At 42.6% G+C, this 15,295-nt stretch overlaps 1 protein-coding gene across 2 annotated transcripts in view; it reads left to right on the top strand.

Annotated features, from left to right (window-relative positions):
* BTBD8 (BTB domain containing 8) overlaps positions 1 to 15,295 on the top strand; it is a 161,638-nt gene that overhangs the window by 103,888 nt on the left and 42,455 nt on the right. For both annotated transcript variants that reach the window (XM_053694007.1, XM_053694004.1), the window contains exon 12: positions 4,354 to 4,491. In XM_053694007.1, the coding sequence (XP_053549982.1) occupies positions 4,354 to 4,491 (138 nt within the window). The remainder of the gene's footprint in view (positions 1 to 4,353; positions 4,492 to 15,295) is intronic.

The raw sequence follows: 15,295 nt of genomic DNA, 5'->3' as shown, positions 1-15,295 counted from the left end.
ACACCTTTGCTTATTACTTAAGGAGGTTTTGGCTACTTTGGACGACTCCGACACAACTATCGTAGTCAAGCCTAAAAAGTCTAGTAAATTGAACAAATACTTTGATGTTCCCTCTGCGGTGGAGGTTTTTCTGGTTCCTGACCGTGCTGTGGAGATTATTGCTCGAGAATGGGAAAGACCTGGTATTCCCTTTTCTCCATCTCCTATTTTTAAGAAGATGTTTCCTATAGTGGATTCTATTAAGTATTCATGGCAGACGGTTCCTAAGGTAGAAGGAGCGATCTCCACTTTGGCCAAGAGGCCTACTATCCCCATAGAGGATAATTGTTCTTTTTAAAGATCCAATGGATAAAAAATTGGAGGCTTTACTAAAAAAGATGTATGTCCACCAGGGTCTACAATGGCAACCTGCGATGTGTATCGCCACTGTTACCAGCGCTGCAGCTTACTGGTTTAAAGCGTTGTCTGAATCTTTTCAGACGGATACCCCTCTTGATGAGATCCAGGACAGGATTAAGGCTCTCAAGTTAGCTAATTACTATATTACAGATGCTTCCTTACAGGTTATTAAATTGGGAGCCAAAATTTCTGGTTTTGCGGTCCTAGCCCGCGGGGCCTTGTGGTTGAAGTCCTGGTCTGCGGATGTTTCATCTAAATCTAAGCTCATGGCTATTCCTTACAAGGGTAAGGCCTTGTTTGGACCTGGTTTTGCGGAAATTATCTCAGATATTACTGGAGGGAAGGGTTCTTTTCTTCCTCAAGATAAAAAGAATAAGCAGAAGGGACGTCAGAGTAATTTTTGTTCCTTTCGTAACTTTAAAGGCAAGTCTTCCTCCCCTTCCTCCAAGCAAGATCAAGCCAAGCCTTCCTGGAAGCCCATTCAGTCCTGGAATATGGGAAAACAATCTAAAAAGCCTTCAGCTGATTCCAAGTCAGCATGAAGGTTTGGCCCCTGATCCGGGAGCGGATCTTGTAGGGGCAGTTTCTCTCTCCTTTTTTTCTCAGGCTTGGATAAGAGATGTACTGGATCCCTGTGCGGTGGACATTGTCTCCCAGGGATACAAAATAGACTTCAAATCTTTTCCGCCCAGATGCAGGTTTCTCCTCTCCAGATTATCTGTAGACCAGATAAAAAGAGAGGCATTCTTACATTGTGTCAAGGACCTTGCCGCCCTGGGGGTAATAGTTCCAGTTCCCTTTCAGGAAAGGGGTCTGTGATTCTACTCAAATCTGTTCGTAGTTCCCAAAAAGGAGGGAACTTTTCGACCAATCCTAGATCTAAAATGTTTAAACAAGTTTCTCAGAGTGCCATCCTTCAAGATGGAGACTATACGCTCCATTCTTCCCTTGGTACAAGAGAGTCAGTTCATGACTACCATAGACCTAAAGGATGCATACCTTCATGTTCCCATTCACAGGGACCATCACAAGTTTGTGAGAGTCGCCTTTTTGGACAATCATTTCCAGTTTGTGGCCCTTCCATTCGGCCTTGCCACAGCTCCCAGAATTTTTTCAAAGGTTCTGGGGGCTCTTTTAGCTGTGCTTCGATCTCGGGGCATTGCAGTGACACCTTATCTGGACGACATTCTGGTTCAGGTGCCATCTTTTCAACAAGCAGAATCTCATACGGAGATCTTGTCATTTCTTCTATTCCACGGATGGAAGGTGAATCTGGAAAAAAGTTCTCTGGTTCCAGCTACAAGGGTCATATTTTTGGGGACTATAATAGACTCCCTGTTAATGAAGATTTTTCTGACGGAGGTCAGAAAAAGAAAGATTTTCGACTCTTGTCTTGCCCTTCAGTCCTCTCCATGGTAGTCAGTGGCTAAATGTATGGAGGTAATCGGTCTGGTGGCTTCCATGGACATCATTCCGTTGGCTCGGTTCCATCCCAGACCTCTGCAGTTATGCATGCTCAGACAATGGAATGGGGACTATACGGACCTGTCTCCGCGTGTAGATCTAGATCAGGCGTCAATAGACTCTATTCCGTGGTGGCTTTCTCAGGATCATCTCTCCCAGGGTACTTGCTTCCGCAGACCCTCCTGGGTGATTGTGACCACGGATGCCAGCCTTCTAGATTGGGGAGCAGTATGGGGCTCGTTGAAGGTTAAGGGCTTATGGATCGAGGAGGAGTCAGTCATGCCCATAAACATCTTGGAGCTGAGAGCAATCTTCAATGCTCTTCTGGCCTGGTCTCATTTAGCCTTAGCCTGATTTATCAGATTCTAGTCTGACAACATAACCTCGGTGGCCTACATCAACCACCAGGGTGGAACTCGAAGTTCCTTGGCCATGACAGAGGTGGCCCGAATTATTCAGTGGGCGGAGACCCACAACTGCTGTCTTTCTGCGATCCACATCCCAGGAGTGGACAATTGGGAAGTGGATTTTCTGAGCAGACAGACTTTTCATCCCGGGGAGTGGGAACTTCATTCGGATGTGTTTTTCCAGCTTGACCCTCAAGTGGGGGCAGCTCATTGCTTCTCGTCAGAATGCCAAACTTCCGAGATACGGCTCGAGGTCAAGAGATCCGCAGGCATTTCTGATCGATGCTCTGGCAGTTCCTTGGAACTTCAGTCTAGCATACCTGTTTCCTCCGTTCGCTCTCCTTGTTGCTTGTATTGGTGTGAATCCAAAGGATACTCAGGATTTTGTCCTTTCTCCAGGATAGTCTAGAGAAGGGTTTGTCGGCAAGTACTCTAAAGGGTCAGATTTCGGCATTGTCTATTTTGTTACATAAGCGCTTTGCGGATGGGCCAGACGTGCAATCATTTTGTCAGGCCTTGGTTAGAATTCGGCCTGTGTTTAAACCTGTTACTCCTCCATGGAGTCTTAACCTTGTTCTTAAAGTTTTACAACAGGCTCCGTTTGAGCCTATGCATTCTTTAGATATTAAGATGTTATCTTAGAAAGTTTTTTTTTTTTTTTTTCTTGTTGCTGTTTCCTCTGCTCGGAGAGTTTCTGAACTCTCTGCTTTACTGTGTGATTCCCCTTATCTTATGTTTCGCTCTGATAAGGTGGTTCTGCGTACTAAGTTTGGTTTCCTGCCCAAAGAATATTAATCAGGAAATCGTTGTACCTTCTTTGTGTCCTAATCCTTCTTCTCACAAAGAACGCTTGTTGCATAATATGGATGTTGTGCGAGCGCTTACATTTTATTTGCAGGCAACTAAGGACTTTCGTTAGTCTTCTGCATTGTCTGTTTACTTTTCTGGGAAACGCAAGGGTCAGAAAGCTACGGCTACTTCACTTTCCCTTTGGCTGAAGAGCGTTATTCGTTTGGCATATGAGACTGCTGGACAGCAACCTCCTGAGAAAATCACAGCTCGTTCCACAAGGGCTGTTTCTTCTTCCTGGGCCTTCAAAAATGAAGTTTCTGTTGAACAGATTTGCAAGGCTGCAACTTGGTCATCTTTGCACATTTTTTCCCAAATTCGATAAATTCGATTCTTTTGCCTCAGCTTAGGCTTCTTTTGGGAGAAAGGTTCTTAAAGTAGTGGTGCCTTCTGTTTAGGTTCCTGTCTTGTCCCTCCCTTATCATCTGTGTCCTCTGGCTTGGGTATTGGTTCCCAACAGTAATTGATGATGATCCATGGACTCACCATGTCATTAGAAAGAAAACAAAATTTATGCTTACCTGATGATAAATTTCTTTCTTTCTTGACACGTTGAGTCCACGGCCCGCCCTGTATTCAGACAGTTTCTTTTTATATAAACCTCAGGCACCTCTGCACCTTGTGTTACTTCCTTTCTCTACTTTCCCTTTGGTCGAATGACTGGGGGATTGTGGGTAGGGGAGTGATATTTAACAGCTTTGCTGTGGTGCTCTTTGCCTCCTCCTGGCCAGGAGTGATATTCCCAACAGTAATTGATGATGATCTGTGAACTCACCGTGTCAATAAATAAATAAATTTATCATCAGGTAAGCATAAATTTTATTTTTTTCTTTGCATAAATGTTTTGTAGATGATACATTTATATAGCCCTTCTGGGAGTGTTTTTTAACAATGTATAGTTTTGCTCACAAGAGCTGCTGGTGCAACACCGCCCCCTGCAAACTCGCGGCCAATCGGCTGCCAGCAGGGAGGTGTCAATCAACTCGATCGGGTTGAATTCTGGCGATGTCTGTCCGCCTGCTCAGAGCAGGCGGACAGGGTTATGGAGCAGCGGTCTTTGTGACTGCTGCTTCATAACTGCTGTTTCTGGTGAGTCTGCAGGCTCGCCAGAAACACGGGGCATCAAGCTCCATTCGGAGCTTGATAGATAGGCCCCTTTGTATTGATTTCCTTTGATCAGTAACATTCCATTTTGCTGCACATCAGTTAACATTATTTTAATTTTCCCGTGTAGGCCCAGGGGATGAGCAGTCGGCCGTATCTCATAGAACAAGTTTTTAATGAAATTGAGAAAAGCGTTTCTTTTCAAAACTCGTGTTCTCTGTTTATGGCTCTGGATGAGTTATTGGCTCTAACATCAGAAGTTGACAGGGTAAGAGTCTTTCTTCACTACTTTGATATATTAAAAGTTTATTTTTGCATAATTAGTGAAACTTCTCAAAAAGCAACAACCATTTCATGCTGACACTTTCAAAAAAATGTTATTTGAATTTTTATATGTAGCTTACAGAGAAGCAAATGGAAAGAAACCTACTGTGTTTGTTATATTATCAGTCAGTGGCTGAGCTATCAAGTACTGCTCTGTGGTGCACAGAGTTATATTGGAAAATATAGTAAATTGCACTGTTCCAAAATGTAAATAATCGTATAACATAATATGCGAGTCTCACAATTTGTACTTTATTAAAAATGATAGTTCTGAAATATATGTGCACCATAAAGATATTAAAGGGCCACTGTGCTATAAAATTAGTTTTTCTTAAAGGGACAGTCAAGTCCAAAAAAACTTTCATGATTTAAATAGGGAATGTAATTTTAAACAACTTTCCAATTTACTTTTATTACCAATTTTGCTTTGTTCTCTTGGTATTCTTAGTTGAAAGCTAAACCTAGGAGGTTTATATGCTAATTTCTTAGACCTTGAAGACTGCCTCTAATCTGAATGCTTTTTGACCACTAGAGGGCGTTAGTTCATGTGTTTCATATAGATAACATTGAGCTCATGCACGTGAAGTTACCCTGGAGTGAGCACTGATTGGCTAAAATGCAAGTCTGTCAAAAGAACTGAAACAAGGGGGCAGTTTGCAGAGGCTTACATACAAGGTTATTACAGAGGTAAAAAGTATATTAATATAACAGTGTTGGTTATGCAAAACTGGAGAATGGGTAATAAAGGGATTATCTTTCTTTTTTAACATCAAAAATTCTGGCGTTGACTGTCCCTTTAAATGGCCATTATAGTGGGAAAGTGACATGCTCTAATTCGTTAGATGATGTAGTTTTATTACTAGCGACCCTACAACTCTGTGTTTAACCCCTACAAGGGGGTTAAACACATAGGTAAAGGGATACTAAACCCAAATTTTTTTCTTTCGTGATTCAGATAGAGCAGCAATTTTTTAATTTATTTTTTCTTCACTCTCTTGCTATCTTTATTTTATAAAGCAGGAATGAAAGCTTAGAAGCCTGACCATTTTTGGTTCAGCACCCTGGACTGCTGATTGGTGACTAAGGGGCCGATTTACCATTGTGCGGGCCGACATCGATAAATAGTGACAGCATGCGCTGTCGGCATTTATCATTGCACAGGCATTCCTTGTGAAATGCTTATGCAATGCCGCCCCCTGCAGATTTGTAGCCAATTGGCCGCTAGCAGGGGGTGTCAATCATCCCGATCGTATCTGATCGGGATGATTGCTTTCCGTCGCCTCAGAGGTGGTGGACCAGTCTTACGACCGCTGCTTCTTTAACTTCTGCTTCAGGCGAATCTGAAGAGGAGTGCGTCGGAAGCAGCTGCTTTATAAATCAACCCCGTAATGTGCATCTAAAAACTCTGACACCACTTAGCATAGGTGTGGTAATGGCTCAGCAGTTTAAAGGGATAGTAAAGTCAAAATTACACTTGCATGATTCAGATAGAGCCGGTCATTTTAAGACACTTTTTTTTTTTTTTAATTCACTTCTATTTTCAAATGTGCTTTGTTCTCTTGGTATGCATTGTTGAAAAAGAATATGTACATATCCTACACTAGTGGGAGCTAGCTGCTGATTGGTGCCTGCACACATTTGTCTCTTGTGATTGACTGACTAGATGTGTTCAGCTAGCTCTCAGTAGTGCAGTGATGTTCCTTCTACAAAGGATTTCAAGTGATAATCGAAACTGGAAAGCTGTTGAAAACTATGTTCTCTCTGAATCCTGAAAGAAAAAAATTGGGTTTAATGTCCCTTTAAGGGTTAAATTAATGCTCAGGCGCCAAAGACAACTACTGGTCAGGAGTGGAAACTGCCAGTAAGCCAATTAGTGGAGGCTTCCTCTTGGGACCAGCAGTTCACAGTGGCTCCATAGCGGCACATTTAACCCTTTAACTGATGAGCCATTTCCACCCCTGTGCTGAACTGTTTTTAGGTATCTCTCAGTACTTCGCAAAGGCTAAACACATACAGTTGCTGGGTCCCTAGTGATTTAATTGCATGCTCTAAGAAATTAATGTTTCCACTATAATGGCACTACAATGATTTGTTGTGCTAGATGCAGTATATAAGATGTATGGGGGTAAATTGGTTCTTTAGATATTATTATTATTATTATTATTATTATTATTATTATTATTATTTTTTTATATTTTTTTTTTTATTTTTTTTTACATATATATTTAGAATTAGTCATTTATTTTGCCTATGGGAACCATTACCAGCTGTTCTCAAGAGCGTGCCCAGTTTAATGGTTTGAGCCTGCAGGAAGAGTAGACCTGTTTATTGTGTATCTCTCTATACACAAAGGCCAACACGAATAATGATAATAATAATATTTTGGTTACAACCGTAAACCTAAAGAAGCTATTTCCAATAAATTCTGAAGCCCCAGAATTTTATCTCATGATTCAAACAGAGATGCAATGTTAAACAACTTTCCAATTTACTTCTATTATCAAATGGTACTTCATTCTCTTGGTTTCCTTTTTTGAAGAAGCAGCAATGCACTACTGGGAGCTAGCTGAACACATCAGGTGAACCAATGACAAGAGGCACATATGTGCTGCTACCAATCAGCAGCTAGCTCCCAGTAGTGCTTTGCTGCACCTGAACCTATCTTGGTAAGCTTTTCAACAAGCAATACAATGAGAACTAAGCACATCTGACAATAGACGTAAATTGGGAAGTTGTATAAAATTATATGTCCCTTTTAATATTATGCACTAGGAAGAATTTCCCTTTAAAGGAATTGTTAAGCTGAACTAGTAGATAAAAACTAAGCATGCATTTTTTCATTTATTTGTTTTTCAAACTAATAATGAATTTGAAAATATTTTCCAGTTATTTGTTCATGAACTAAACAAATAAATACAAAATGTGTTCATTGTTTTTTTTTTTTTTTGAAAGACAGAGAAACTTGAATTAATGATTTTTGTATTTGTTCGTTTAATTAAAGGGACAGTCTAGTCAAAAATAAACTTTCATGATTCAGATAGGGCATGTAATTTTAAACAACTTTCCTAGCTAAACCTAGGTAGGCTTATATGCTAATTTCTTAACCCTTAAAGGCCGCTTTTTATCTGAATGCATTTTGACAGTTTTCACAACCAGAGGGCATTAGTTCATATGTGTCATATAGATAACATTGAGCTCATGCCCGTGGAGTTACCTAGGAGTCAGCACTGATTGGCTAAAATGCAAATCTGTCAAAAGAACTGGAATAAGGGGGCAGTCTGCAGAAGCTTAGATACAAGGTAATCACAGAGGTAAAGGGTATATTAATAGAACTTTGGTGGCTGTGCAAAACTGGGGAATGGGCAATAAAGGGATTATCTATCTTTTTAAACAATAAAAATTCTGGTGTAGACTGTCCCTTTCAATAAACAAATAACAGAACAATTTGTTTAAGTTCATTATTTCTTTTTGAAACCAATAACGAATAAAGACAAATGGCACTTGCGTAATGAAAACCTTACAGCTGAAGGATACTGTCGTCATGAACACAGTTGGTTAATGATGATTCATCCTTAGATGAGTCTAATTTTGAAGAACCAAAATAGCCGAACTGATGTTTCAATCAATCTGCTAAAGGCTTCACAATGCTCCTACATGAGAATTGTCTCATACTTTGTGCCCTTTTAGGCAGCTAGATTAAAGGGACAGTGTACACTCTCTTTTTAATATTTGTCCAATTATCCATTTTGCCTACTGGAGTGTATTAAATTGTTTTACAAATAGCTCCTTCACATTTGTTTTCTCATTTAAAATAGCTGATTTTGCCTATTATATCCCCACCTATACTGAGCATTTCTGAACTTAAGTTCTGGTTACATAAAAAGCATTTAAAAAAGAAGTTTAGATAAAGTAACGCTCCTGGTGGGGGGCTGTGACAGAGATGCACTAAAATGTTCATTTTCCATTGTACTCTCCTAAGTATTGCCCTTTGTGTAAACTGTAATAAAGAAGATAAGGAAGAGTTTCTGTAAATGATTAGACGAATAAGATAATGAGGTATTCTCTTCGTACAAGATCATTTGGTTTGTGTGTTTATTTTGCAGAAACAGTAATTTCATATACAAAAATATACACAAAGTAAAAATGTATCACACATTTTAAAGTCTGCAGCTGGTACAAGTAATTGGAAACACATTAAGGAGAAACCAATTTTACAGTGCACTGTCCCTTTTATTTGAGTTAAAATGTAATATCTCATAAATAGTTGAATTATACACAGTAGAAGCACCTTGCAATGCAAATGCCATTATTTTACCTGCTTTCCCTTTAATTTAAAGGGATATAAAACCCTGTCTGTGATTCAGACAGACCAATTTAAAAAAGTCTCCAATTTTCTTTAGCTATCCAATTCGCTTTGAAATAGTGCTGCCATCTAGTGCTTTAGCAAGGGAATAACATTCTTGCACAACTGCTGCCATATATTGCTCCAGTAGGGTTGCCAGGTGTCCAGTATTTACCCGGTCCGTCTATGTTTTACCAAGCTGTCCCCTAAAGTCTTCATAAACATGATTTGTATGCTACTCGCAGCCAAGTGGTAAAATAACTGCCCAGTTGGGAAAAATATACACAGTGGGATCATGAGGGGTGGCTAAGGTACAGCTTTTGAGAGGGGGGAAGACATCTTGCCTAGTTACCTGAAGATTGTCTGTCTGGTATTTTCCATCTAAAGGGGAGGAGAGTCCACGGCTTTATTCATTACTTATGGGTATTAAGAACCTGGCCACTAGGATGAGGCAAAGACACCCCAGCCAAAGGCTTAATGTCATTCTTTGCCTTTCTTCACAGGAGGTTGGCAGAGAAGTGTCGGAAGATTCGGAGTAGTCTCTTATGGAGGGTAGTACTCTTTGGAATGGGACTGGAGTTTTAAGTAGCCCTATTAGCCTCTTAGTGAGAGCTTGAGTGAAAGTTAAAGTCCTGAGATACAGGTAGAGTCTTTCTGCAAAACCATTCTGACTCGGGTTAACAGCTCCATAAGCAATCAGCGTTGATGAGTTTCGCTGCCTGCTTTCTACACTCAAGTCCATGTCAGGAGTGATGCTATTACACTGTCACACTTGAGAGGCCATGTTCCTGTTCCACGATGTAGATTCTGGTACGATAGTTTCATTTTTTTTATACTTATATTGATAACGCAGAAGACAGGGTCACAGTGTGATACCTCTTATCTTTATAGATAAGTAGGGGGATTATTGAACAGGGGGGATTTATACATAATATTGTTTGTAGGGTCATTGCTGCGATATTGGTGAGATGTGGCTCTGACAATGGGTGGACTTTAGTTTCATTTCCGGGAGTATTTGCGCAGCAGATTTGGCGCGTTTTCTCCCTAATGCAGGGTCAGTCCTGCAAGGCATTCTATTGGGTGGGGCCTATCGACTTCCTGGATTGACCGGTGGCGCAGGAGACGTAACGGTTTCTGTGGTCCTGGTCATAGGAGGTGGTGAGTGCTCCGGCCATTGGAGGTTATAAAGGTGCCATTTTTATTTAAGTTTTACATAGTCCGTACTAAAGCCGCAAGCTATGGAGGACTCTGACGCGTTTTAGAGGGTACTCTTTCTTTAACCGAGTCTAGTACCTGTGTTTATTGCGAGGAGGTTCTGGTAGATCCGCCTGCTCAACTATGTTCCACATGCCTTGATAAAGTCACGACATCTAGAAAGAAATGGATGTCTCTACGGTGATAAGTGCCTTACCACGTTCTGCCAAACGCAAGCGTAAGGTAAAATATTGCGATCCGGTCCAGGGGTCCTATACTCCAATGGATGTCTTCGGAAAGATTATCCACTGACGAGGACGACTCCGACTCTTCGGAGGACGTTACTTCTGGGTCGGAGTCCATGTCATCTAAAGCTCCCACTGCAGAGGAGCCTGACTTTAGGATGGTTTAGGATGGAAAATTTGCGCTTTTTGCTGAAGCAGGTATTGGCTACCCTCGAGGTTCCGGAACCAAAGCTACCGGAGGAACCTTCGATTCCTAAGATTGATAAAGTGTATGAGGACAGGGTGGTACCTCAGTCCTTCCCGGTTCCTGTTAAGATGGATAACATTATTAAGAATGGATGGGAGAGATTTAGGTTCTTCCTTTTCCCCTTCTTCTTCCTTTAAGAAGTTGGTCCCCGTCCCGGACTGTCAGCTCGAGCTATGAGGGACTCTCCCTAAGGTGGATCGTGCTATCTCTACGCTCGCGAAGCGGACGACAATTCCTCTTGAGGATAGTTAGTCGTTTAAGGAGCCCATGGATAAAAAGTTGGAGAACATGTTAAGAAAGATGTTCCAACATACGGGATTTGTTTTTCAGCCGTCAGTGGCGATAGCAGGGGTTTCCGGAGCGGCGACATATTGGTGCGAGTCTCTGTCTGACATGGTTGAGAGGGAGACTCCCCTCAATAAGATACAGGAGAGAATTAAGGCCTTGAGGGTCGCTAATTCTTTTATTTGTGATGCCAATATGCAAATTAGTCACCTGAACGCAAAGGTGTCAGGTTTTTTCGTATTAGCCCGCAGGGCTCTGTGGCTAATATTGTGGTCTGCGGACATGACCTCTAAGATCCTGTTCGGTCCAGGATTGGACTTGATCATATCCACGGTTACGGGAGGCAAGGCCGCTTTCCTACCGCAGGATAAAAAGGTTAAGCCTAAGGGATCTACTTTTCGTCCATTTCGTGTGGACAAGGCCCAACGCCAGCAACCTGCCACGAATAAGTCCAAGAAGAACAAAAAGCCTGCCGAAACAAAGTCAGCATGAAGGGGCGGCCCCCGACTGGTCTCCGGACCAAGTAGGGGGCAGATTATCTCTCTTCTCAGAGGCCTTGTTGCAGGATGTTCAGGACCCTTGGGTTGTCGCCCAGGGATACAGAACAGGGTTCAGATCTCATCCGCCCAGGGGCAGATTCCTCCTGTCAAATCTGTCTTCCAGGCCGGAAAAGAGAGAAGCCTTTATAGACTGTTTGAGTGATCTCTCTTCTCTCGGAATTATTGTACCAGTACCCCCAACAGAAAGGGGTCTAGGGTACTATTCAAACTTTTTCGTGGTCCCAAAGGAGGGCACGTTCTGCCCAATTCTAGACCTAAAATGTTTAAACAAATTTCTGGCGGTTCCATTGTTCAAAATGGAAACGATCAGTTCGATTCTGCCCCTAGTTCAAGAGGTCAGTTCATGATACACAGGGATCACTTCAGGTTCCTGAGATTTGCATTTCTGGACCAACATTTCCAGTTTTGTGGCCCTTCCCTTTGGTCTGGCGACGGTCCCAAGAGTCTTTATGAAGTTTCTGGCGTCGCTACTTGCAGTGGCCAGATCCAGAGGCATTGCTGTGGCGCCCTATCTGGACGACATCCTAGTCCAGGCGCAGAGGATCACTCCAGGGCCCTTGTTTCATTACTCCAATCTCACGGTTGGAAGATAAACTCAGGAAAGAGCTCCCTGATTCCCAGCAGGGTGGAGTTCCTGGGAACGATAATAGATTCTATATCAATGAAGATATTTCTCACAGATCAGCGACGCAGGAAGATTGCGTCCTCCTGTCTTGCCCTTCAGTCCTCCTCCAGTCCATCGGTGGCTCACAGTATGGAGGTGATCAGGCTCATGATGTCCAGCATCAATGTTATTCTATTCGCCAGGTTCCATCTCAGACCTCTTCAGCTGTGCATGTTGAGACAGTGGAACGGCGATCATTCATATCTATCTCAACAGATTTCTCTGGATGTTCGGACGAGGGATTCCCTTTCTTGGTGGATCTGTCCACAACAACTGTCCCAGGGGACATCCTTCCTAAGACCATCCTGGGAGATTGTGACCACGGACGCAAGTCTAGCAGGGTGGGGTGCTGTTTGGGGTGCCAGGATGGCACAGGGAAGGTGGTTTCGAGAAGAGTCTCTCCTTCCGATCAATATTCTGGAACTTCGAGCAATCTACAATGCTCTGAAGGCGTGGCCTCTCCTGGGGTTGTTCAACTTCATCAGGTTCCAGACAGACAACATTACCTCGGTGGCTTACATCAACCATCAGGGGGGGATGAGAAGCTCCCTAGCAATGAGGGAGGTTTCTCGGATATTGGAATGGGCAGTGTCCCACAACTGCTTGCTTTCATCAATCCATATTCCGAGTGTGGACAACTGGGAAGCTGATTTTCTAAGCAGGCTATCCTTCCATCCGGGGGAATGGTCTCTTCATCCTGAGGTGTTTGTGGAGATTTGTCACAAATGGGGGACGCCGGAGATGGATCTCATGGCGTCCAGACTCAATTGCAAGCTACCCAGATACGGGTCGCGATCCAGGGATCCCCAGGCAGAGCTGACAGACGCCTTAGCGGTTCCTTGGGGGTTCACCCTAGTTTACGTTTTTCCATCGTTGCCACTTCTACCTCGTGTAGTGGCCTGCATCAAGCAGAAGCGAACTTCGGCTATTCTGATTGCTCCATCGTGACCGTGGAGGACGTGGTTTGCGGATCTTATGGGGATGTCATCGTCTCCTCCATGGAGGTTACCCTGTCGCAGGGATCTGTTGGAACAGGGTCCCTTTCAACATCAAAATCTAGATTCTCTGAGGCTGACTGCATGGAGGTTGAACGCTTAGTCTTAGCTAAGAGAGGATTCTCTGAGAGAGTGATTGATACTCTCGTTCAGGCCAGGAAGCCGGTCACTCGTCGCATCTATCATAAGTTGTGGAGGACTTACTTGTCCTGGTGTGAGAAACATGGCTATCCTTGGCACAAGGTTAAGGTATCCAGGATTCTGTCCTTTCTCCAGGATGGACTGGAGAAGGGGCTTGCCGCCAGTTCCTTGAAGGGACAGATTTCGGCTTTATCTGTTCTGTTGCACAAGAGGCTCGCTGAGCTTCCTGATATCCAGTCTTTTGTTCAGGCTCTGTCTAGAATCAGAACCTATTTTTAGACAGTCCGCTCCTCCCTGGAGCTTTAACTTGGTTTTTAAGGTGTTGCAGAGGGTTCCGTTTAAACCTATGCACTCTCTTGACATTAAGTTACTTTCTTGGAAGGTTCTATTTTTGTTGGCTATTGCATCGGCACACAGAGTATCTGAGTTGGCGGCCTTGCAATATGAGCCTCCTTATCTGGTCTTTCATGCTGATAAGGCTGTTCTTCGCACTGGTTTTGGATTTCTTCCCAACGTTGTGTCTACCTGTAACATCAATCAGGAAATAGTTCCTTCTTTGTGTCCTAACCCTTCTTCTCCTAAGGAGAGGTTACTTCATAATTTGGATGTGGTTCGTGCTTTGAAGTTTTATCTTCAGTCTAGGAAGGATTTCAGACAGTCTACATCTCTTTTTGTGGTGTATTCAGGGAAGCGCAAGAGGCAGAAGTCCTCTTCAACTTCTTTTTCCTTTTGGTTGAGGAGCATGATTCGCTTGGCCCACGAGACAGCGGAACATAGGCCTCCTCAGAGGATCATGGCTCATTTAACTATTGCTGTAGCTTCTTCTTGGGCCTTCAAGAATGAGGCCTATATGGAGCAGATTTGTAAGGCAGCTACCTCGTCCTTTTTTACATACCTTTACAAAATTTTACAATTTGACGTTTTTGCTTCGGCGGAAGCAGTTCTTGGGAGAAAGGTTTTACAGCCTCTGGTGCCCTCAGATTTGGGTCCGCCTTCTTGCCCTCCTGTTTTTTTTTATTCAGTGTCCTCTAGAGCTTGGATATTTGTTCTCACAAGTAATGAATGAAGTCGTGGACTCTCCTCCCCTTTAGATGGAAAATATAAATTATGTTTACCTGATGATTTCATTTCCATCGTGGGGAGGAGAGTCCACGGCTCCCTCCCGTTGCTCCGGTGGGCTCACCTAAAATTTAATATTATTCTTATGGCACCATTTATACCCTGATATTTCTCCTACTGTTCCTTGTTCCCTCGGCAGAATGACTGGGGGATGAGGGAAGTGGGGGAGGTATTTAAGCCACTGGCTGGGGTGTGTTTGCCTCCTCCTGGTGACCAGGTTCTTAATTCCTACAAGTAATGAATGAAGCCGTGGACTCTCCTCCCCACGATGGAAATAAAATTATCAGGTAAGCATAATTTATATTTTTGTGAAAGACAGTTGCCAACCCTATGTGCCAGACACGTGCACGCTCCCGAGCTTGTACCCCTGCTTTTCAACAAAAGATACTAAGAGAACAGCTAGACAATTTGATAATAAAAGTAAAATAGAAAGTTGTTTAAAATTGCATGCTCTATCTGAATCATGAAAGAAAAAAAAATTGGGTTTCATGTCCCTTTTAAATTTTAAAACTGCAGTTATTATCAGTTATTTGTAGAGCTCTCCTACATGCTACACAGTGATTGCTTGATCAGTGCAGGAGATTTATATTTCTTCAACAAAATTACAGGATATAATTCTTTTAAAAGGTTTTGTTTACAGCTATTTTGCAATGCAATAAACAAATTCTGCTGCGCTTATAAAAATGACCTCATCACAACAGTATGTAAGAATAAATGTCTAACTGGTTGTGCACTGGATGCTGCTGTTATAGTCAAGGCACATAAACCTTAAAAAGCTTCTTGAGTAGGTTTTACATCATCTCTGCTTCTGTGGCTAAAGGGATACGAAACCCTTTCTTGATTCAGATAGAACAAACATTTTTAAACGGCTTTCAAATTTACTTCTATTATCAACTTTGCTTCATTCTCTTGGTATCCTTTATTGAAGGAGCAGCAATGTACTCCTGGTTGCTAGC

This window comes from Bombina bombina, chromosome 10 (genome assembly GCF_027579735.1).
Source record: "Bombina bombina isolate aBomBom1 chromosome 10, aBomBom1.pri, whole genome shotgun sequence".
Classification (NCBI taxonomy): domain Eukaryota; kingdom Metazoa; phylum Chordata; class Amphibia; order Anura; family Bombinatoridae; genus Bombina; species Bombina bombina.
The sequence above is the reverse complement of the archived record's forward strand: the minus strand, read 5'-3'. Positions and strand labels throughout refer to the sequence as shown.